At 43.5% G+C, this 23,624-nt stretch overlaps 1 protein-coding gene across 1 annotated transcript; it reads left to right on the top strand.

The window, feature by feature from the left end:
- Nucleotides 1–3,354: 3,354 nt before the first annotated feature.
- nox5 (NADPH oxidase, EF-hand calcium binding domain 5) lies at nt 3,355–23,560 on the top strand. The gene is made up of 17 exons (XM_085281023.1): nt 3,355–3,376; nt 6,771–6,913; nt 6,993–7,143; nt 7,388–7,598; nt 12,748–12,985; nt 13,960–14,113; nt 14,196–14,368; nt 14,443–14,625; nt 14,706–14,838; nt 15,225–15,367; nt 15,447–15,623; nt 16,020–16,064; nt 17,151–17,275; nt 17,685–17,769; nt 17,851–17,950; nt 21,947–22,113; nt 22,698–23,560. Exons 2-17 carry the CDS (start codon nt 6,794–6,796, stop codon nt 22,827–22,829), a joined length of 2,337 nt encoding a protein of 778 aa, XP_085137149.1. The 5' UTR covers nt 3,355–3,376; nt 6,771–6,793; the 3' UTR covers nt 22,830–23,560.
- Nucleotides 23,561–23,624: the final 64 nt, after the last annotated feature.

The following is a 23,624-nucleotide window of genomic DNA, read 5'->3' as shown; positions in this document are numbered from 1 at the left end:
ATTTCCACGTGATTAAATTGCTTTATTTTAGCATTATGCAATTCTGTTACTCCAACTTAATGCACTCAAGTTGGACCAACTTAATTAAAGATTGATGAATCAACGTATTTACTGCATTTTGATCCAATATATTTTAATAGTGTTGATCCAACTTAAAGAGTTTTGTTCCAACTCAATTCAGTAGGTTTTCTCCAACTAATTTACTAAATTTGGTCCCAGCTTAAGTTAATTGAGTTGAACCAACTCATACAAATTAAGTTATTCCAACACAAGTCTTTAATGCTAATAGAAAGCAATTTAATCACGTGGAAATTCTTTCCATGATTATTTTAAGTTAATTTAAAGAGTAATTTTTTGGAGCATTTAACAAAGTCTAGAGTCTGGTTAACATACATTTCACTATTACATCTAAAAGGTAAATAAAAATTTGTCATACACATCTTTTTGTTTTCTCCAATTTATTGAATTTATAGCAAATTTCACATAATGTATAAAGAATACATGAAATGCAAGTACAAGTTACATAACAGAAAAAAAAGTAGTGGACAAAGTGGAAAGTTAACCTGTTAAAACAATTTTTTAACAACAATGAATGGCTGAAGCAGGTGATTTTCCGATGACCAATACAACTACTTTGAAGGTCAACAGATGCACTTTCAAAAAAGAAAATATCTGCAATTATTTTAGGTTCATGGTCCAGATACATGGTGTAGCTGTTGTAATGGAAACATTTCTCAACGAGAAAATAGTGTTTTGAGAACCTGTACTTTGTGTGCTGTTGGATAGTTCGTGTGCATCTAATTCCATAAGAATCTTCTGCAGGACCTCAAAGGTGTACCTGAGTTCCAGAGGGTAGCTCAGGTTCAGTGAATAGACCAGACCAAGCAACATTGTCACTGCAAAAACTACATTGCCCAACTCACCCATCACTTCCACCCCCTCTAGAACAATCACAACATCCTGAGGGTCATCGCCAGGCTCCGCACCCTCTGACCGAAAGACACAGATTCCAAAGACTGTCTCTGCTATGGCAGTGGCGATGCTTGTTATCAACTTCCTGTGACAATAAAACAAACAAAAAAAAGATAATGATTTCTCACTAATGTCCATTGCAAACAGTTTTAAAAGTAAATATCTGTTTTACATTAATGTAAAATACCTAAAAGCTTTATTCATTCAAGCCTTATAATAATGTAAATGTAATCAAAAATGACTGCCCGATATTTTTCCTGACTCAAGAGAAGTTCATTCAATACCTCAACAATGTCTTTCAAAATCTTGAGTTGTGATAGGGGTGACTGTGGCACAGGAGGTAGAGCAAGTTGTCTACTGGTTTAATCCCTGGCTTCTCTAATCTGATACTAAAACTATCAATGGGTAACATACTGAACCCCAAGTTGCTCCTGATACATCCATTGAAGTGTAAATGTTACATAAAAATCTTGTATGAATGAGGTTATTATAATGATATTATAATAATGATAGTATAAAACACTCAAGAATGGTGTGTGTAGTATCCAGTGAGAAACTTAAAGCTCTTACTTTTCCTATTTTAAAAGGTATTTTTTACAGCCACCGGTAATTTATAGGAAAACCCCATCCCCTGAAACTCTTTTATGTAGTTCAAGCTTATCTTTGATCATCTCCTTAGTTAAGGATACAGGCAAGTTAACATACCAGGTAATTCTTCACCAGCTTCTCAGGATCTTCATTCAGGTACACGCAAAGACCTTTGGTGATGTATTCTCTTCTGATTTCAACAGCATCAGTCTTTATACACAGAGGGGGAAAAAAACAAATATATACGGAAATCCATCTCAACGACCTAGCAGTGGGATTAAAGAACTTTTAGTTGAATTACCAGGAATTTGTGAGAAATACAGAGGCTATTGTTTTACAGTCTTAATCTTTTCAAATAGTATTTATGCATTTTAGACAAGTCTGTCATTTTAATATTGTTTTGTAATTTGTGTATTAATTTAATCATGCCATACCCCCAATTCAAGAAAGTTTAGATGATGTGTACATAAAATCAGAATGCAATGTTTTCTTGGTCTCAAAACTATATGTCACTTACAAATGAATATATTACATTTTTAACATGGGAATGTGATAATTTTTAAGAAAAATATTAGCTCACTATGAATTTGATGAACTGGCCTGCCAGCTCTCCAGACCTTTCACCACCTGATAAGATTAAACATTTATTATCTTTACAGGAGGGAACTGCAAGTCTCCAAGTTTATTAAGTAGAAAAATATTTAATTTCAAAAAAATTAAAAAACAGGAAAACATATCTGTTCATGTTTTGTCTTTCCTCCTCAGTGTACTAAAAACACATAAATTGTTAAATAAACCACTGTCCATCAGTTGCAACTTACAAACTTACAAATTTCAACAACCCACACGTAAAATGTAAATTTATCACAACAGTCTCTGTGGTAGAGCCAAACTAGCTTATGTGCAGAGGTTAAGTTATAAACAATATCTATATTTGGAGTAGCTAAGTCTTTCATATTAGGCTATCGTGCTAGCATGACATTGGGCTATATTCTTGCACTAACGTGTTAGCTAGCTAGAATGGCATAAACAAACAGATATTTTAAAAAACAAAAACAAAAAAACAAATGTGAATAAATAGAACTGAAAAGAATCGACAAACTAATGATACCTTTGTGCAAAAAGTATTTTCATCAAGATGGATGAAGATAGATTCACTCTTACCTTTCCAAGATGACCGTGAAGCAAACCATGTGCTTTCCTGCCTCTTGTTGTTTAGAATCTCACGTGATCTTGTGATATCGCGAGTCTTTAAGGCAGCTAACCACTCTTGTTAGATTTTATCATGTCATATCAACAAGAATAAATTTAAGAGGCACTAAGTTGATAAATTTCATGTAGATCTTATATGATTTTATTACGTTCACCTTAGAAACATAAATTCATTGTGTTCAAATTACATGTTAGAGTCTTGTAAATGCAATAACCACCAAATTTCACTTTTTTGAGTGTATAGTGGGATCTCCCAGTGTGCACTGGTAATAAAGCTTTGATGAAAAATACTTCAGCTTCATGTGACTCTTCTCCAGCTGAATATCAAAAGGATCGGTGAGGTCAAGACGTGAACCTCAGCAGTATCAGGAATAACAAACTTATAAAGATAATAAAAGTCTAGTTAAACCATGTGACAAACCCGGACTCACCTGTGGGGTTAAACGTGTTTCTGCTCTGCTCCATGTTGTTTTTGTGAGGGCTGTGGGATGTCAGCTCCAGCTGACACGGAGGAGGAGGAGGAGGTGAGGAGGAGGTGAGGACGGAGCTCAGAGGAGACAGAGAGCAGCTGAGGACGGAGGAAGACTCGCCGCAGCAGATAAATGTGAGTCTGACTTTAATTTGTGAAACTAATATTTTAAGGATTTTCAGGAAAAGATGGATTTCAGAGACTTCATGGCTCAGTGAGAGTTTCGGGTTTACACTAAAAGGTCAGTTATCAGAAACCCGTGATCATATTTTGAATACATTTTATTTTGAAGGCAGATTTAAAATGTTTTGGATGATTAGTCTGGGCGGTTTCTGACCTCCATACAGCAGCTCACACTGAAAGCTGTCGCTGCCGTATGGAGGTCAAATAATGCCCGAATGACTACAGAAAAGCAGAAGGATGGAACCTGTACAGACGCGTGGACATTCCTGCTGCTCTCTGATTGGCTGAACTGATCTCGGGAGGTGAGGTGTGAGGCGCAGCTGTGACTCTACGGTCAGAAGCTTTATTTAAAAAACAGCTGAAATTTTTCAGGCTGGGACTCTGAAGGACTTTCAGGTTTGATTGTGGCGATGCTTCGTCGCCTCACGTGTATTATTTGTTGTCTCTGCATCCGACGTCTCCATGACGACGGCATCGCCGCAGATTGTCCCCGTGAGGGAAACCAGCAGGACGCCCACGAGTCCAGCTGCTCGTGAAGGCTGACGGTTCAAATTCCACTCAGATCCCAGCGGAGACTCTGCGATCACGAACCTTCAAGAACTTTACAAACGTGAGAAGCTCAAGTTTGATTTAACAGAACGGGAACGCCATCGTTACCGCCACGGGGAGGAAAAGACTTCAAATACAGCTGCATTAGAGGCTTTGACACAACCTCAGCTGGAAGATGATGCTCGTCTCTAAATGTGGGTAAAAGGAGACCTTTCACCTACTGTCACCTGCTCTGAGCACACACCTGTCCCACCTGCTGAGAAGAGCCTGAATGTTTCCCAGAATGCATTGCAGGCCTCAGACTGAGACTCATGCTGTTTTTAACACAGTTTAAATGATCTCCCTGGAAAAGTGATTGCACAGAACCAAATCTGGACTCGATCACCACCAACCAATCAAATGTCTGCATGACATCAGCAACCAAACACACCGGCTTTACAGAAAGATGGAAAAATTAGAATCATGTGATCGTCATCATCACTTTTACCGCTGGTTTGCATTCTCCAATCATCACTCCTCTTATGAAGGTTGATGCAGTCCGAAGATTTATTACACAGCTGCTCCACAAGAGCTTTTCCTTTTATTTGCCTTGCTGAGTGTCAGGAGCGCCGGCCTCAGTGATTCCTCATGTAGTGCAGTAATAACCTGTTTTGTACATGGCAGAGGGAACCCCTCAGCCTCTGAAGGACACATAGCCGTGCTGTTGCTGCAGTAACAAGAAATGGTGCAAAGAATAAAGATTAAAGGCCAGATGATATCCAAACACCCGTTCTTTCAGCCCGAGCCTGTTTTACAATAATGACGCTGATTTAGACATTCAGATTCACACAGATTGCACATTTGTCCTGCTTCCAAATGATGATGATTTACCAAACAGGCCGGTGTGCTCATTTCATTAATCCAATCCTAGTTTTGCATATGCACAGAGTAAAGTCGTTTAGAATAGAATAGAATTAGAATAGAATTCAACTTTATTGTCATTGCACATGCACAGGTACAGGGCAAGGAAATGCAGTTTGCATCCATCCAGAAGTGCTTTAGTGATATAGATATATTACAACATATATTAGCAATAATATAGATATGTGAGTATATTACAGAAATGGGTCTATTATGGTATGTTATAATGTACACGGTATGAAGTATGTTGTGAATATTCTATAACTATAAGTATGTACAGGCTGTAGTGAGTACAAGCTATGTACAGGATATGAACAGGATATAAATATGAAAAACTATACAGAATATGAAATAAATAACTTTACAGAATCTGGGATATACAGCTATACAGAAATGGGAACTATGCAAGTTGTAAACAGTTGTAGGATTAAAGATTATCGAATGTACAGAATGATTATTTACACAGAGCTATACAGTAGTGCAGTTAAGATAAGTGAGGGTGTAGATAGTTTCTACAGAGGTATATAAAGTGCTAGTGGTTGTGAGTGGTGGTTCAGTCCATGTTATTATTGTGTGTTTGAGGGTACAGTTGTCCATTTGTGACAGTAGATGCGGGAAAGGGTTTGTGAAACTCTGAACTGGTTCTCGTTCTCTTTGAATTTCTGCACGACCTGGTTTCATCTTAAATTCGTTAACACTGTTGACCCTGAAGAGATGTCCCTGCGTCTCGACAAGGACAATATGTTACGGTTTGGAGGAGGACTCAAGCGCAGGACTCCAGTTCTGATGCTCACAAGAAGGATTTATTTACAAGTCACCAGGTGTATATACAAGAAGGTGCGGGGGGGTGCTATATACAGCTGAGTGGGGGGAGAAGGGGTCCCCAGGGAAGTCCAGGGGAAAGCACGCGTTCTTCAGATCATCCACACACACGATCACAGGCTCACACTCCGACACTGCCACACGGGAATCACACGGGGAAAATCCAGGAAGCTCTGTAGACAGGGAGACAGGGTTAAGAACGACGCACAGAGGAAAACACTCTTAACTAGACTTTCTGTAGCTTGACTTCACTAACGCGTGGTAGACAATGATCCAGCGACGAACAGCAGTCACCTCTTGGCTTAAATGCTGCTCCCCTTAATGAGACCCAGGTGTCTCATCTCCCGAGGGCGTGGGTCGAGGGCGTGGGCCGAGGGCGTGAACCCACAGTGAGTTCCGCCCCGGCGAGAGAGAAGAGGAAGAGAAACAGAGAGGGCTGATCAGCGTGCAGCTGATCCGCCTGGCCGTGACACAATAAGGACCAGGACGAGTTTCACCCTTTAAAATATGACAAGAAGAATTTCTGACCAAGTCTAAGCATATGATGAGACAACCTGAGTAATAATATGAGCTAATAAAACACGTAAAAGGAGATTCAAATGGGACCCATCAATCCCAGAGGGACTCAGCAGACTCACAGAGCAGAGCAACTCAGATTCATTCAATTCAGTTTTATTTATAAAAATCACAACAACAGTTGCTTCAAGGAGCTTTATAATGTAAGGTAGATCCTACAATAATACAGAGAAAACCCAACAATCATATGACCCCCTATGAGCAAGCACTTTGGCGACAGTGGGAAGGAAAAACTCCCTTTTAACAGGAACAAACCTCCGGCAGAACCAGGCTCAGGGAGGGGTGGGGCCATCTGCTGTGATTGGTTGGGGTGAGAGAAGGAAGACAGGATAAAGACATGCTGTGGAAGAGAGACAGAGATTAATAACAGATATGATTCAATGCAGAGAGGTCTGTTAATACATGTTCGCTCTGATGGAAGAAGAGTAATTAGGATTACATGAACAGGCAGATCAAAACAAAAAGCTAGGTTTGATGCTTGCTGGCTTGTCCCCACCAGCTGCAGCAGCAAAGCTGGTCACCATGAGTCTGGACGAAGACGCCCGCTGGCTGGAGTGGGTGACCAAACAGTTTGAGACCATCGCCGGAGAGGACAAAGAGATTGACCTGGAGGAGTTCAAAACAGCTCTCAAGGTCAAAGAGGTGAGAATGGACTGGTGAGCAGTTTAGAAAAAACACCTGAAATGGGCCTCAATAACTCGTGTCCTCTAATTGTTCGCAGTCTTTCTTTGCTGAGCGTTTCTTCGCACTGTTCGACTCAGACGGCAGCGGCTCCATCAGCCTGGACGAACTGCTCAAAGCTCTGGACCTCCTGATCCACGGCAACGAGACCGACAAGCTCCGCTTCCTGTTCCAGGTCTACGACGTGGATGGTCAGCATTCGCTCATGCATCAACATTTACAACATTTACAACAAGAGTTATTTTCAAATGTTTCAGTCTGTCTAACAGTTGTAGATAAGAGATAGCTGACGTCCTGAAGCAGGTAGAGGTCAGTTATCAGTTTTGTGGCCATGTTTCAGTTTTTATAACTCTGTAAAAGGCTGATGGGGTATCATCGTCAGCCCGCCAGGCGACGGGGCAGTTTCACTTAATCCTTTTTGCTTTCTGTAAACAGGCAGCGGTTCAATAGATCCAGACGAGCTGAAAACGGTTCTGAAGTCATGTTTGCGTGAGAGCGCCATCTCACTGCCGGAGGAGAAGCTGGATGACCTCACACTGGCTCTGTTTGAGTCCGCCGATAAGGACAACAGCGGCTCCATCACCTTTGAGGAGCTCAAAGCTGAACTGGAGACGTTCCCCGAGGTGATGGAGAACCTCACCATCAGGTCAGTACTGATGTCTGTTTATACACCTGTAAACCTGCAGACCTGCTAATACACCTGTAAACCTGCAGACCTGTTTATACACCTGTAAACCTGCAGACCTGTTTATACACCTGTAAACCTGCAGACCTGTTTATACACCTGTAAACCTGCAGACCTGTTTATACATCTGTAAAGCTGCAGATCTGCTAATACACCTGTAAACCTGCAGACCTGTTTATACACCTGTAAACCTGCAGACCTGTTTATACACCTGTAAACCTGCAGACCTGTTTATACACCTGCAAACCTGCAGACCTGTTTATACACCTGTAAACCTGCAGACCTGCTAATACACCTGTAAACCTGCAGACCTGTTTATACACCTGTAAACCTGCAGACCTGTTTATACATCTGTAAACCTGCAGACCTGTTTATACACCTGCAAACCTGCAGACCTGTTTATACATCTGTAAACCTGCAGACCTGCTAATACACCTGTAAACCTGCAGACCTGCTAATACACCTGTAAACCTGCAGACCTGCTTATACACCTGCAAACCTGCAGACCTGTTTATACACCTGTAAACTTGCAGACCTGTTTATACATCTGTAAACCTGCAGACCTGTTTATACACCTGTAAACTTGCAGACCTGTTTATACATCTGTAAACCTGCAGACCTGTTTATACACCTGCAAACCTGCAGACCTGTTTATACATCTGTAAACCTGCAGACCTGTTTATACACCTGTAAACCTGCAGACCTGTTTATACACCTGTAAACCTGCAGACCTGTCTATACACCTGTAAACCTGCAGACCTGTTTATACACCTGCAAACCTGCAGACCTGTTTATACACCTGTAAACCTGCAGACCTGTTTATACACCTGTAAACCTGCAGACCTGTTTGTACACCTGTAAACCTGCAGACCTGTTTATACACCTGTAAACCTGCAGACCTGTTTATACACCTGTAAACCTGCAGACCTGTCTATACACCTGTAAACCTGCAGACCTGTTTATACACCTGTAAACCTGCAGACCTGTTTATACACCTGTAAACCTGCAGACCTGTTTATACACCTGTAAACCTGCAGACCTGCTAATACACCTGTAAACCTGCAGACCAGTTTATACACCTTTAAACCTGCAGACCAGTTTATACACCTTTAAACCTGCAGACCAGTTTATACACCTGTAAACCTGCAGACCTGTTTTTACACCTGTAAACCTGCAGACCTGTTTATACACCTGTAAACCTGCAGATCTGCTAATACACCTGTAAACCTGCAGACCTGTTTATACACCTGTAAACCTGCAGACCTGTTTATACACCTGTAAACCTGCAGACCTGTTTATACACCTGTAAACCTGCAGACCTGCTAATACACCTGTAAACCTGCAGACCTGTTAATACACCTGTAAACCTGCAGACCTGTTTATACACCTGTAAACCTGCAGACCTGTTTATACACCTGTAAACCTGCAGACCTGTTTATACACCTGTAAACCTGCAGACCTGCTAATACACCTGTAAACCTGCAGACCTGTTTATACACCTTTAAACCTGCAGACCAGTTTATACACCTGTAAACCTGCAGACCTGTTTATACACCTTTAAACCTGCAGACCAGTTTATACACCTGTAAACCTGCAGACCTGCTAATACACCTGTAAACCTGCAGACCTGTTTATACACCTTTAAACCTGCAGACCTGCTAATACACCTGTAAACCTGCAGACCTGTTTATACACCTTTAAACCTGCAGACCAGTTTATACATCTGTAAACCTGCAGACCTGTTTTTACACCTGTAAACCTGCAGACCTGTTTATACACCTGCAAACCTGCAGACCTGTTTATACACCTGTAAACCTGCAGACCTGTTTATACATCTGTAAAGCTGCAGATCTGCTAATACACCTGTAAACCTGCAGACCTGTTTATACACCTGTAAACCTGCAGACCTGTTTATACACCTGTAAACCTGCAGACCTGTTTATACATCTGTAAACCTGCAGACCTGCTAATACACCTGTAAACCTGCAGACCTGTTTATACACCTGTAAACCTGCAGACCCGTTTATACACCTGTAAACCTGCAGACCTGTTTATACATCTGTAAACCTGCAGACCTGTTTATACACCTGCAAACCTGCAGACCTGTTTATACACCTGTAAACCTGCAGACCTGCTAATACACCTGTAAACCTGCAGACCTGTTTATACACCTGTAAACCTGCAGACCTGTTTATAAACCTGTAAACCTGCAGACCTGCTAATACACCTGTAAACCTGCAGATCTGCTAATACACCTGTAAACCTGCAGACCTGCTTATACACCTGTAAACCTGCAGACCTGTCTATAAACCTGTAAACCTGCAGACCTGCTTATACACCTGTAAACCTGCAGACCTGCTAATACACCTGTAAACCTGCAGACCCGTCTATACACCTGTAAACTTGCAGACCCGTCTATACACCTGTAAACCTGCAGACCTGTTTATACACCTGTAAACCTGCAGACCTGTTTATACACCTGTAAACCTGCAGATCTGCTAATACACCTGTAAACCTGCAGACCTGTTTATACACCTGTAAACCTGCAGACCTGTTTATACACCTGTAAACCTGCAGACCTGTCTATACACCTGTAAACCTGCAGACCTGTTTATACACCTGCAAACCTGCAGACCTGTTTATACACCTGTAAACCTGCAGACCTGTTTATACACCTGTAAACCTGCAGACCTGTTTGTACACCTGCAAACCTGCAGACCTGTTTATACACCTGCAAACCTGCAGACCTGTTTATACATCTGTAAACCTGCAGACCTGTTTATACACCTGTAAACCTGCAGACCTGTCTATACACCTGTAAACCTGCAGACCTGTTTATACACCTGCAAACCTGCAGACCTGTTTATACACCTGTAAACCTGCAGACCTGTTTATACACCTGTAAACCTGCAGACCTGTTTATACACCTGTAAACCTGCAGACCTGTCTATACACCTGTAAACCTGCAGACCTGTTTATACACCTGTAAACCTGCAGACCTGTTTATACACCTGTAAACCTGCAGACCTGTTTATACACCTGTAAACCTGCAGACCTGCTAATACACCTGTAAACCTGCAGACCAGTTTATACACCTTTAAACCTGCAGACCAGTTTATACACCTTTAAACCTGCAGACCAGTTTATACACCTGTAAACCTGCAGACCTGTTTTTACACCTGTAAACCTGCAGACCTGTTTATACACCTGTAAACCTGCAGATCTGCTAATACACCTGTAAACCTGCAGACCTGTTTATACACCTGTAAACCTGCAGACCTGTTTATACACCTGTAAACCTGCAGACCTGTTTATACACCTGTAAACCTGCAGACCTGCTAATACACCTGTAAACCTGCAGACCTGTTAATACACCTGTAAACCTGCAGACCTGTTTATACACCTGTAAACCTGCAGACCTGTTTATACACCTGTAAACCTGCAGACCTGCTAATACACCTGTAAACCTGCAGACCTGCTAATACACCTGTAAACCTGCAGACCTGTTTATACACCTTTAAACCTGCAGACCAGTTTATACACCTGTAAACCTGCAGACCTGTTTATACACCTTTAAACCTGCAGACCAGTTTATACACCTGTAAACCTGCAGACCTGCTAATACACCTGTAAACCTGCAGACCTGCTAATACACCTGTAAACCTGCAGACCTGTTTATACACCTTTAAACCTGCAGACCTGCTAATACACCTGTAAACCTGCAGACCTGTTTATACACCTTTAAACCTGCAGACCAGTTTATACATCTGTAAACCTGCAGACCTGTTTATACACCTTTAAACCTGCAGACCTGTTTTTACACCTGTAAACCTGCAGACCTGTTTATACACCTGCAAACCTGCAGACCTGTTTATACATCTGTAAACCTGCAGACCTGTTTTTACACCTGTAAACCTGCAGACCAGTTTATACACCTGTAAACCTGCAGACCAGTTTATACACCTGTAAACCTGCAGACCTGTTTATACATCTGTAAACCTGCAGACCTGCTAATACACCTGTAAACCTGCAGACCAGTTTATACATCTGTAAACCTGCAGACCTGTTTATACACCTGTAAACCTGCAGACCAGTTTATACACCTGTAAACCTGCAGACCTGTTTATACACCTGTAAACCTGCAGACCAGTTTATACACCTGTAAACCTGCAGACCTGTTTATACATCTGTAAACCTGCAGACCTGCTAATACACCTGTAAACCTGCAGACCTGTTTATACACCTGTAAACCTGCAGACCTGTTTATACATCTGTAAACCTGCAGACCTGCTAATACACCTGTAAACCTGCAGACCTGTTTATACACCTGTAAACCTGCAGACCTGTTTATACATCTGTAAACCTGCAGACCAGTTTATACACCTGTAAACCTGCAGACCTGTTTATACACCTGTAAACCTGCAGACCTGTTTATACATCTGTAAACCTGCAGACCAGTTTATACACCTGTAAACCTGCAGACCTGTTTATACATCTGTAAACCTGCAGACCTGCTAATACACCTGTAAACCTGCAGACCTGTTTATACACCTGTAAACCTGCAGACCTGTTTATACACCTGTAAACCTGCAGACCTGTTTATACATCTGTAAACCTGCAGATCTGCTAATACACCTGTAAACCTGCAGACCTGTTTATACACCTGTAAACCTGCAGACCTGTTTATACACCTGTAAACCTGCAGACCTGTTTATACATCTGTAAACCTGCAGACCTGCTAATACACCTGTAAACCTGCAGACCTGTTTATACACCTTTAAACCTGCAGACCAGTTTATACACCTGTAAACCTGCAGACCTGCTAATACACCTGTAAACCTGCAGACCTGCTAATACATTTGTAAACCTGCAGACCTGTTTATACACCTGTAAACCTGCAGACCTGTTTATACACCTGTAAACCTGCAGACCTGTTTATACACCTGTAAACCTGCAGACCTGTTTATACACCTGTAAACCTGCAGACCTGCTAATACACCTGTAAACCTGCAGACCTGTTTATACACCTTTAAACCTGCAGACCAGTTTATACACCTGTAAACCTGCAGACCTGCTAATACACCTGTTCTGTTTTTCATCTTCCCCTCAGCGCTGCTAACTGGCTGAAGCCTCCTGATCTGGACCAGAAGAAGCGTCACACCCCTCGCTACCTGACCCGGGCCTACTGGCAGAACAACAGCCGGAAGCTGCTGTTCCTGGCTGTGTACTCCCTCCTTAATCTGCTGCTGTTCATCGTCGCCATGTTGCGCCACAGCTACGGTGGGCCTTGGTTCATGGTGGCCAAAGGCTGCGGCCAGTGTCTCAACTTTAACTGCACCTTCGTCATGGTATGACACAAACTGCATCCTTACGTGTCTGTGCCTCTTTCCCTCCATCGTGGTGCCGGTGCAAGAAATGGCTTCCGGTCGAGAGCCGGTTCTCCCACCGTGCCTTTTCGGCTTCAGCCTGCATTTCCATTAGCATCATGTTCCATCCACACTATGGTGGACATGCGATGTGGGCTGCATAAGTGGAACATCTAAAAGGCCGTCTTTGCTGCATTAACCCCTGACATAGCCACCATCGGGTCCAGTCTGGACCAGTTGGAAGCAGTGAAACCAGTTCTAATGCCAGCACCACATGGCGCCACATTTCTACACATAACACTCATGAAAAGGTTTTTAAATTTGATGCACTACTCACAGCAGATGATACCTAAACCTATCAGAGCTGTATCAGAGGAGAACTAAACTGATTGTGGATATAAAACAGTAATTTTACGCTGACTGATTTTTTCTGTCTACACAAAAAAAGCAACAAAAGCAATAAAGTAACAAACGTGCAGCTGCTCCTGTTTATGTGGGTGCTGTCTGTACCAACCACAGTATTTATCACAGTCATTAAACTCATGATCACCCAGCAGAATGAAGCCACCAGTTAACCCAGCTAAACCTGTGAGGCAATAATCATTGCACCACAGCTGAGTACTTTCACACAAAGGAAAGGAATCAGCAGAGAGGGGGCTGTGCTGTGTCTTAGTGTCCAGCAGAGGGCAGCACAGACGTTTCCTTCTCTATTTATCTTGTGCAGTGCAGCTGAAAACAAAACACACATGTGCTGATTCAAATCAGAGCTGCCTGCAAACTCAGATAAAGCCAGGAAAGAGGAAACACCCAGGAGTCAGATCAGCACGTAAGCTGCATCACTGAGCTTGGACCCGCTGCACCATCCTGTGATTCAGAGTGGTGTCACATGACAGTATGAGCGTAAGTCCAGCTGAAATCTCAGCACACGCGTGTTGTGGTGGCGTCTTCGTTTCCAGGTGCTGATGCTGCGGCGCTGTTTGACCTGGCTCAGGGCCACGTGGGTGGTGAGGGTGTTTCCTCTGGATCAGAACATCCTGCTGCACCAGATTGTGGGCTGCGCCATCCTCGGATTCACGCTGGTGCACACCGCCGCACACGCCTTTAACTTCGGTATAAGCACACACCCACAAGCACACAGGTGTATACAGGTGTAAACAGGTGTAGACTGGCGTCCCGGTGCTGTTTGTCTCAGTCCAGATGACGGAGAGCGGTGAGTACAGCCTGTGGGAGTACCTGCTGACCACCCGCCCTGGGATTGGCTGGGTGAAGGGGACAGCCTCGCTGACTGGAGTCGTCCTGCAGGTGCTGATCTGCCTCATGGTGCTCTGCTCCAGCACGTTCGTGCGCCGCAGCGGACACTTCGAGGTAATAGACACGGTTTTCTCTGTGTGCGTGGTCTGCTTCCTGCCGCGAGATGCTGACCGCCGTTTCCTCCGCAGGTCTTTTACTGGTCTCACCTGTCCTATGTGTGGGTTTGGATCCTGCTGATCATTCACTGTGCAAACTTCTGGAAGTGGTTCGTGGTTCCAGGTCTGGTGTTCGTGCTGGAGAAGATCGTGGGGATTGCCGTGTCCCATATGGGAGGCCTCTACATCGTGGAGGTCAACCTGCTGCCTTCCAAGGTGCCGAACACAAAGCGAGCCCGGCGCCCCGATCGGCGCCCGAGGTCCACCGATGTCTGATGGTGTTTTTTGTCTGTCAGGTGACTCATCTGGTGATCAAGCGTCCCCAGTTCTTCCAGTTCAAACCTGGAGATTATGTCTTCATCAACATCCCAGTGATCGCCAAATATGAGTGGCACCCGTTCACCATCAGCAGCGCTCCCGAGCAGTCAGGTACACCTCACACTCTCAGCACTGAAACAGTCCTCATAGGTTCAGCCGGTCCCAGACTTTTGGATGCGCTCTCAGGGCTTTCTGTCCGCTGGACTGCAGTGGAGTCTGAGCTCTACGTTACACATGAGGTAACATTTCTAGTAAAAAAACCCGCAGATTCCACCTGCTGACACTGAGAACAATGAGCTGAAAGACTCCAGCAGGTATAACTGTGGATGGGAATGGCAGAACCTTTCAGCTTAGAACGTTGGTTTGTGTTTATTGATCCTCTCTGATGAGATTTCAGGTAAAAGCTTCGGTCTCCTTTTTGTTTAGTTTCTCTGGGTGGGTTTTAACCGTCTAATGAAACTGGTGTAAGTTCTGTGTCTTCACTTGTCGTTCTGCAGATACTCTGTGGCTGCACATCCGCTCGCTGGGCCAGTGGACCACCCGGCTGTATGAGTACTTCAGAGAGCTGGAGAGCGAGGCTCTGGGTCCCAACAGACTCGCCACCAGCCTGCGGAAGCGCCGGCAGCTGCCGAGAGCTCAGGTTAGACTCTGACACACCTGCACTCGCTGGGTCTCCGCCTGCTTCCTGTGCGTGACATCTCCAATGTGGTTTCCTGTAGGACGACATGTTCAGCTCTGCCGATGGTAACGGAGCCGTGGCGTCTAATGAGGACGGCGCCATCGAGCTGACGATGTACCGACAGAGCGGCTCGCCGTCGGGGGAGGCCTCCGAGTCCGGAGATCAGGGACTCGTGCAACCTTTTCCAGACGGTCTGGGATCAGCAGAGCGAGGAGAGGTCAGGAGGAGAGTTCAGCCTTTAACAAATATGAATCTACTGCACTGAGAAGAACGAACCACATCATAAGTCTGAGACATTCATCCCTGTGTCGTAATGATCGCTATGAAGGGCCAGACATGTAAAGTTTATCTACATGCTTCAATAAATCAGTAACATAAATACAAATATCCTCGATCATATTGTTGGAAATCTCTGTTATTAGTTCCAGAAAACATGTAGTTAAATAACACCTGCATCTGCAAGCCACTTTGCCCCCCTCCTTACTGAAATATATTTGAACCATTTTCTTTGCCCAGTAAACTTACAGAAATCTGATGACACCTTCAATGTGTGTTTGGTTTACTGACAGAAGAGTTTTAGTACATGTGTTTCTGGTTTTCTTCTAAACTGCAGGTTTCTGCCAAGCTGACTGAGAACCACAGATTCTGCAACATCAAGGTGAGGAGCTCAGAGCATGAATCAGTTTTTATATGATTGTGTATAAGTTACAGTGAGAAGAGCTCTGTGGCAGTGTTGAACCAGCAGACAATTATTATCATTATTTTATCAGCCTTCGCACACAGTATCAGGTTTTCCCCTGAAAGTCCAAAAAGCCCAAAATTTGGAGGTTGGGTGGAGGAACATGTTATTAAAATGGACTTAAACTCCCTGACAGTTGGCAGTTCAGGCAGTTTCGGCTCCTTATAGGGCAGCAAGAGATTCATATGTTCAGATTCAGATTCTTCGGTTTATGTGTGAAAAACTTGGTTTGGGTTTACACCAGGGGTGGGCAATCTCAGTCCACGAGGGCTGGTGTCCCCTGCAGGTTTTAGTTGTGTCCTCGAACCAACACAGCTGGTTTAAATGGCTAAATTAGCTCCTCAACATGTCCTGAAGTTCTCCAGAGGCTTGGTAACGAACTAATCATGTGATTGACCCAGGGTGAGATCTAAAACCTGCAGGACACCGGCCCTCGTGGACTGAGATTGCCCACCCCTGGTTTACACTGACAGGTTTGATTTTGCAACGTTTTTCTCTATGATGTGAAATTTTCTTCCTGTTAAAATAATTTAATATGAGTTTGAAAAAAACATTTTTTATTTGTATTTCTGATTTTTTTGTGAAGCACTTTGTGATTTTTATCTGTGAAATGTGCTATAAATACATTTTACTTACTTACTATGTGCACACAAAAAGGATTTTTCCATGTTTTTGCAGTGAGACCTGGCAGATCCATCACATTGCCTTTGCTTCGTTCTCAGCACTGTTTATATCATCTGTATTTCTTTGTAGAAAGAGTTTGTGTAAAAACCGACTCTGCTGGGAAAATAGAGCTCAAAGAGAGCGAACATTGGTCAGAGTCATTGTGCTGTTTCTGAAAAACTTACAGCTTTAGCCGAAACTACATAGGACCGAGAGTAGAACCCTGAGGAACACCTCTGACACTGTGGGTGAAACCGTTAACCTTCAGCTGACACAGGCGTAGTTTGTCAGGAATCGCTCGTTTCAGACGCAGCTTCTTGTTGAATGTCTGCCATGTGACAGTGTTACGTAGACGGGCCGTACGGGACTCCGACACGGCAGATCTTTGCCTCCGAACACGCCGTTCTGATCGGGGCAGGAATCGGCATCACACCCTTCGCCTCCATCCTGCAAAGCATCATGTACCGGTAAGACGCCCACAGACCTGTGCTCCACCCCTCAGTCCCTCCATCAGCCCAGCTGTTCAGTTCAAGTCATGTGTAAACTGCAAGTTTATAATCAGCTGTAATCTGTCGACATGCTGGACGTTTATTCAGGATCTCTCCTCATTGCTCTGCTGTGATAATATAATCAATGAGAATAAGCTCCAGTGATGTCCTCTTTCAGCTTTGCCAGAAAATAGAGTTATGTGATACTGGATCATTTTCAACAATAAATAAAAAGTTGTTCATTTTTTTTTACTTTTAGGACTCAGAAGGTTAGACGCGTTATAATTACATCTCTCGTGTTCAGTCACCCTCTCCACCGTTTGTTTTTTACAGTGAGTAAAATCATGAAATGAATATAAAACTGACTCCAGGTGTTTCTGCGGCTCAGGTACCGCATGAGGAAGCAGAACTGTCCCAGCTGTAAATACTCGTGGTGCGAGAACATCAAAGACAGCGAGATGAAGCTGCGCAAAGTAAGAAAAGTGCATCCCAACAACAGCTCACTGTACTGCAATGAAGCACACGTGGACACCAGGATGTTCTTCACCCTGCAGGTTGACTTCATCTGGATCAACAGAGACCAGAAGTCCTTCGAGTGGTTTGTCAGTTTGCTCACCAAACTGGAGATGGACCAGGCCGACGAGGAGCCGGAAGGTGAGAGAGATGCTTCAAATTAGAGAGGGAAAGAGCATGGGGAGGAAGGAAGGGATGGAGTCGGTTAATATTACGTAAATGGAAGTAAGCAGACCGGGTTATGTAATTAACGTGAGACTGGAATGAAAGAGTATTATCAAGTATGACACCCAAACTCTTAACCTGAGAAGAGGGAAGGGTGGGAGAATTTTCAATGTTAATGGAAAAGCTGTGGGCTTTGGTTAAGATAGAAGCTGTACCAACAAGTAAAACTTCAGTTTTATTACTGTTGAGTTTGAGGAAATTGGAGGAGAACCAGGGTCTAATCTCAATAAGACAGTCTGAGAGGGAGGAAGGTGGGAGGGATGAACTGGGTTTAGAAGAAAGGCAGAGCTGGGTGTCATCGGCATAACAGTGAAAATTTATATTATATTTTCGGAATATATAACCAAGACGGAGCATGTAAGTAATGAATAAAAGAGGCCCTAATACTGAACCCTGGGGCACACCAGCAGAAACAGGACAGAGAGCTGAAGAATGGGATTTAAATTGGATAAACTGAGTGCAGTCTGAGAGATAGGAGGTGAACCAGGTAAGTGGGGTATGACTAATACCAATGGAAGCTCACCGGTTCAGGAGAATATTGTGAGAAATGGTATCAAACGCCGCACTAAGATCAAGAAGGATGAGGATGGATAGGAGACCAGAATCAGCTGCCATCAGAAGGTCATTGGTAATCCTTAACAGAGCAGTTTCTGTGCTATGATTGGGGCGGAAACCAGATTGAAATGGTTCATAGAGATTATGGTCATTGAGATGTAAATGAAGCTGGGCGGCGACAACTTTTTCAAGAATTTTTGAAATAAAGGGGAGATTTGATATAGGGCGAAGATTATCAAAGTTATTGGGGTCTGCACCAGGCTTTTTGAGAGTTGGAATAACAGAAGCCTTTTTCAGTGCTTCAGGAACAATCCCAGTGTTCAGGGAGGAATGAATAATATTGGTTATGAGAGGAGCTAAAGAGGGAAGACAGGCTTTAACTAACACAGTAGGGAGAGGGTCAAGTTGACAGGTGGATGGCTTAGATTTTTTAATGAGATTAGATACATCAGTTATGGAGGGAAGAGTAAAGCTTGAAAATAGCTGACAGGAAGACAGTGGGGGAAACAGGAAGTCTACTTCAGAGTCAGGAGCTCCCACAGAGTTAAGTTGACGGTGGATATCTGAGATTTTACAAGTGAAAAAAGAGATAAGAGAATTGCAAAAATCAACAGAATACATGTGGGAGGGGAATGTGTCTGGAGGTTTTGTAATTTTACTGAACAATGAATAGAGGGACATGGAGTTACCTTCATTAGAACTAATTAAACCAGAGTAGTAAGCAGATTTGGCTGAGGCAATGCAGTCCTTATAGAACAAAACATGATCATTGTGCATTTCTTTATGTACAGTAAGTCCGGTTTTCTTGAATAGACGTTCGAGTTGGCGTCCTTTAGCTTTAAGGTGACGCAGGTCGGAGGTAAACCATGGAGCTGAACGGGAAAATGAGACAGTTCGATGTTTAAGGGGAGCAAATATGTTAAGAAGGTTATGAAGGTTGACATTATAATGACAAACGAGTTCATGAGGGGTTGAGGAGCTGTGAATAGATGGAAGGTCGTGGACGGCAGATGAAAAAACAGCTGGGTTGATATTACTAATTTTCCTAAAAGTGATATTACAAGAGACACAGGTTTTGGAAGCGGTTATGTTTGCATCAAAAGAAATAAACATATGATCAGACTGGGGAAACAATGTGGCTTTACAATGGGTGGGGGTAATGCCAGAACAACAGACCAAATCCAGGATATGACCTTTAGAGTGGGTAGGAAATTTTATGTATTGTAGAAGCCCAAAACTTTCCAGGCAGGAGGTAAAATCTCTGGAAAGAGGGATTTTATTATTGTCCATATGAATATTGAAGTCACCAGCAATGATGAGATTTGGAGAAAGTACAGAGAAATGAGTGAGAAGAGCAGAAAATTCATTTAAAAACTCCTTGTTTGGCTTAGGTGGCCGATAAACAGTACATATGATGGTGGGGGTAGATCCAGGGAGCTGTAGTGCAGTGTATTCAAATGAATGGGAGGGAGGGGCAGAGACAGGGGCTGTATCCCGATTCAGGGTCTGCAGCCTTAAAGGCCGCATTTTAAGGCCGATTACGTCACAGCGACGCGACGAAGGCTGTCCCAATTTGAAGGCTGCTCGAAATGCGGCCCTCAAATGCGTCCTTCATTTCCCTGAATTTTAAGCCTGTGGCGGTGTAGACTTCAGTCGTGTCCAAATTCATGGGCTGCATCCTCCTGAGGACCCGGCCTTCGCGGTCTACGTAGGCCGGATCCTCAGAGGGTCGGGTAGGCCGGAAGTAAACGGCTGTGAAATTGGACGGTCTCGCCTTCTGATTAGCGTCGCCGCTGTCTCGGTGGAGTTCAATAAACTCAGCCGTCTGCTCCTTGCTATCTAAAATATAACCAGACACTGGTGTAAATTCTCGACTGGCTCATACTTCTGTTTAATCAGTTTTCTGTTTGACGTTTATTCAGCTGTGTGAAAACCAAGGAGGAACCCACCCGGGGGATTAATAAAGTTTTATTTTATCTAATCTAATAACTTTAATCTCAGCCAAACCGATTTACACACGAACAAACAAAACACTGAAAAAAGCCCAACAATAGCATTTTTAGGTTGTCTAAGTGACTTATATATTACATTTAACCCGAGTAGCGAAACTCCGCGGTGATCTGAAAATGATGTGCCGGGAGTTGTGCCGTTCTCGGCGGCTTCAGTGACCCTCAAGCTCCTGGCTAGCTGTCGAGCTGGTGGGTAGCAGACGTCTCCGAAAACGTCGAAGCACTTTTGCAAATATGCGATATCTTGATAAACCGAGCAGATATTTGATGTTTGCACAGCTACTTTCTCGCCAGGAGTGGAGTCATTGAGAGAAACAAAGTCATTGGGCTGTTGCCATGTTTCAGTCAAGCAAAGAAAGTCCAACTTACGATCACAGAGGAGATCATGGACGAGATGTCCCTTACCAGTGAGAGAGCGGATGTTTAATAGACCGAACTTGATGCTGGAGTTGCCATGCCTGACAGTGGGCTTAGTTGATCTAGCCAGGTGGGCCAGCACACTGTGGTCAGTCTTGCAGGGAGGACGACGAGTTTTTGACCAGATGGAAAATATTGAGTTAGTGTCACTGATGTTGAACTTCCGCCGAAGCCCTCGGTGGATATACCTGCGGCGGGGCTGGAAGGCGATGTCCGGGTAGAAGTATAGAGCCACAGGTGGAGAGACAGCCAGGCAGAAACAGAGCTGCAAAAGATCCGTAGCAGAGTACTGGAGAGGAGCTGTCGCCGGGTGATGAATGATGGATAAAAAAACCCCAGGTGAGCCACACCAACACCCTGTGGATCCGCATCTTAATCAGGGCCGAGCACTGAGCACAGACGGAGGGACCGAACACTGACAGCTGCAGCGCAAGCAATAGAAGCCCGCAGATATTGCGAAAACAAGTCAAAGCAGGGTTGCGCCTTAGATACTTGGTTCAAATTGTCGTCAGCAACTGAAAAAAAATTATAATAAAAATAGTAATAGTAGATAATAATAACAACCGGTGAGCAGCGGCAGCAAGCGCGCCAACGTTCACTCGACCGGACGTCCAATATCTCCTGTGAATATTGATCGTATAGACGTCTGTGAGGGAAGTCTTCATCTCTGAGCTCAGTAAACACTTTCCTGATGAGTTTATGGTCTCAGCCGCTGGTTTCAGGTCTTAAGAAATAAAACGAATTAATTTTGGAAATGATGATGTCATTAGAGACACAAAGCAGCAGATTCAGGACAACGTCTGGAAATGTAGACAGACTTTGAAGACACTAATAATAGTTTTCATTATTGAGTTATTTCCTTCCACGTGGTGTTTAAAGTCCTGCAGAGACGCTGCTGTGCGCTCGTTAACACAATGCTGATGTTTGTTAGGACGCTTCCTGGAGATGCACATGTACATGACGTCAGCGCTCAGCAAGAACGACATGAAGGCCATTGGCCTGCAGATGGCGCTCGACCTTCTGGCCAAGAAGGAGAAGAGAGACTCGATCACTGGACTGAGGACCAGAACCCAACCGGGCCGACCCGAGTGGGGGAAGGTGAGGCGTTGCGTTGGTTTAACTTGGTCTTCTTCTTTTCTGTTATTGGTATTTTTCAAGGAGAGTTTGGGACCCTTCCTGAATAGTTTTGGAAGGTTTTGGTAGAGTGTCCTCTTTGGGTGACATGTGATCCTGGACCTGATAAAGTAACGTTGGGCTAAATCAGACAGGCTCAACACGGCGAAAATGTTTTGGCTTTAAATAGAGGCTACAAACAGAAAATAGCGTCCATGGACATCTGCTTCTCGGGGGGACATTCGCACCAGACTCTGTCAGGAGTCACCACACATGAGTTCATCACAAATTCGGAAAGTTCTCCTTAAAATTTTGTAAAGACTGAAAAATTTAGCAATGAACCTATCTCTGAGGTTTCAGGCTGCCATGGATGGCCATTTAAAACATTTAAGGTCCTGGATGTTAGTTCCTGGAAAGGAAACTACTTCTTCTGGAGTTTATTTTATTGAAGTAGAGGGGAGACCGAGACATGATGGTTCTCCAATAGCGGTTTAGTTTTATCAATCAAGGAGCGTCGGTGTGTTTTGCAGTATCAGCTCCTAATAAAATACTCTGTGTGTGTGTTTCAGGTGTTTCAGAAGGTGTCTGAGGAGAACAAAGGGAAGGTACATGTGTTTTACTGCGGCGCTCCCGCTCTGGCCAAAGTCATCAAAGCTCAGTGTGAACACTTCGGCTTCAACTTCTACAAGGAGAACTTCTGAGGAGGTCACGGGCCGTCAGCACACACCTGCAGCTGTGTGTGTGTGTGCGTGTGTGCGTGTATCGCTGATGTTGTGGAGACATTAATCATTTTATGTGTTCACATTTTGTTGGACCCGCCTCCTTTTTGGGGGTGTGACGCACAGAGTATGGGGCTTTGTCGAAAGTGACCTATCGTGAGAGCAGCTTCGCATGATTTACAGCTCAAAATAATCCTTCTTTATCAGAAACTGGCCCTAGGAACTTCCTGTCAAAGTGGAATAAAGACAATTTGTGTTGCATTTGTATTTGTTGTAACTTCTGCTGCCCTCTTGGAAAAAAAGAGACCTGGTCTCTCAGTGAGACTTTTCCCTGCACAGGTTAGAGAAATATCCCAGTAATGTTTATGGACCTTATGGGTTTGTATGGAAGCTTGTTTCTACTACTGGAAAAAAAAAGTGCCATCCACGAGTAAACAAAGTCAACCAAAAAAAGCTATTTTTAAAAACTTTTCTCTGAGTGATTTTTATGAAAAGTTTGACTTATTAATTTGAAATGTTAGGATACTAAACCTAAATTTGGACTTTTTCACAAAAATACTTGCGTATGGCACATCTTTATTTAATAATAAAATCTAATCTTGTTTGTTATTTTACTTATTTTAGATTTTAATAATTACTGTGTCTGATCCATCTGTGGCAGGTTATCGTGTTAATGATGTTTATGTGTATGAACTGTCCAAATAAAAACAAATAAATAAACATTTCTGATCTCTTTAATAAAAGCAACTGTTTCCAGGCTTTCTAATCGATGTCAGA

Source organism: Mchenga conophoros, linkage group LG7, assembly GCF_057382185.1.
Source record: "Mchenga conophoros isolate Kocher_MC1m ecotype Shallow Benthic linkage group LG7, M_conophoros_male_GT1.1, whole genome shotgun sequence".
NCBI lineage: Eukaryota > Metazoa > Chordata > Actinopteri > Cichliformes > Cichlidae > Mchenga > Mchenga conophoros.
Note: the sequence above shows the minus strand (reverse complement) of the source record. Positions and strands in the feature narration are given on the sequence as shown.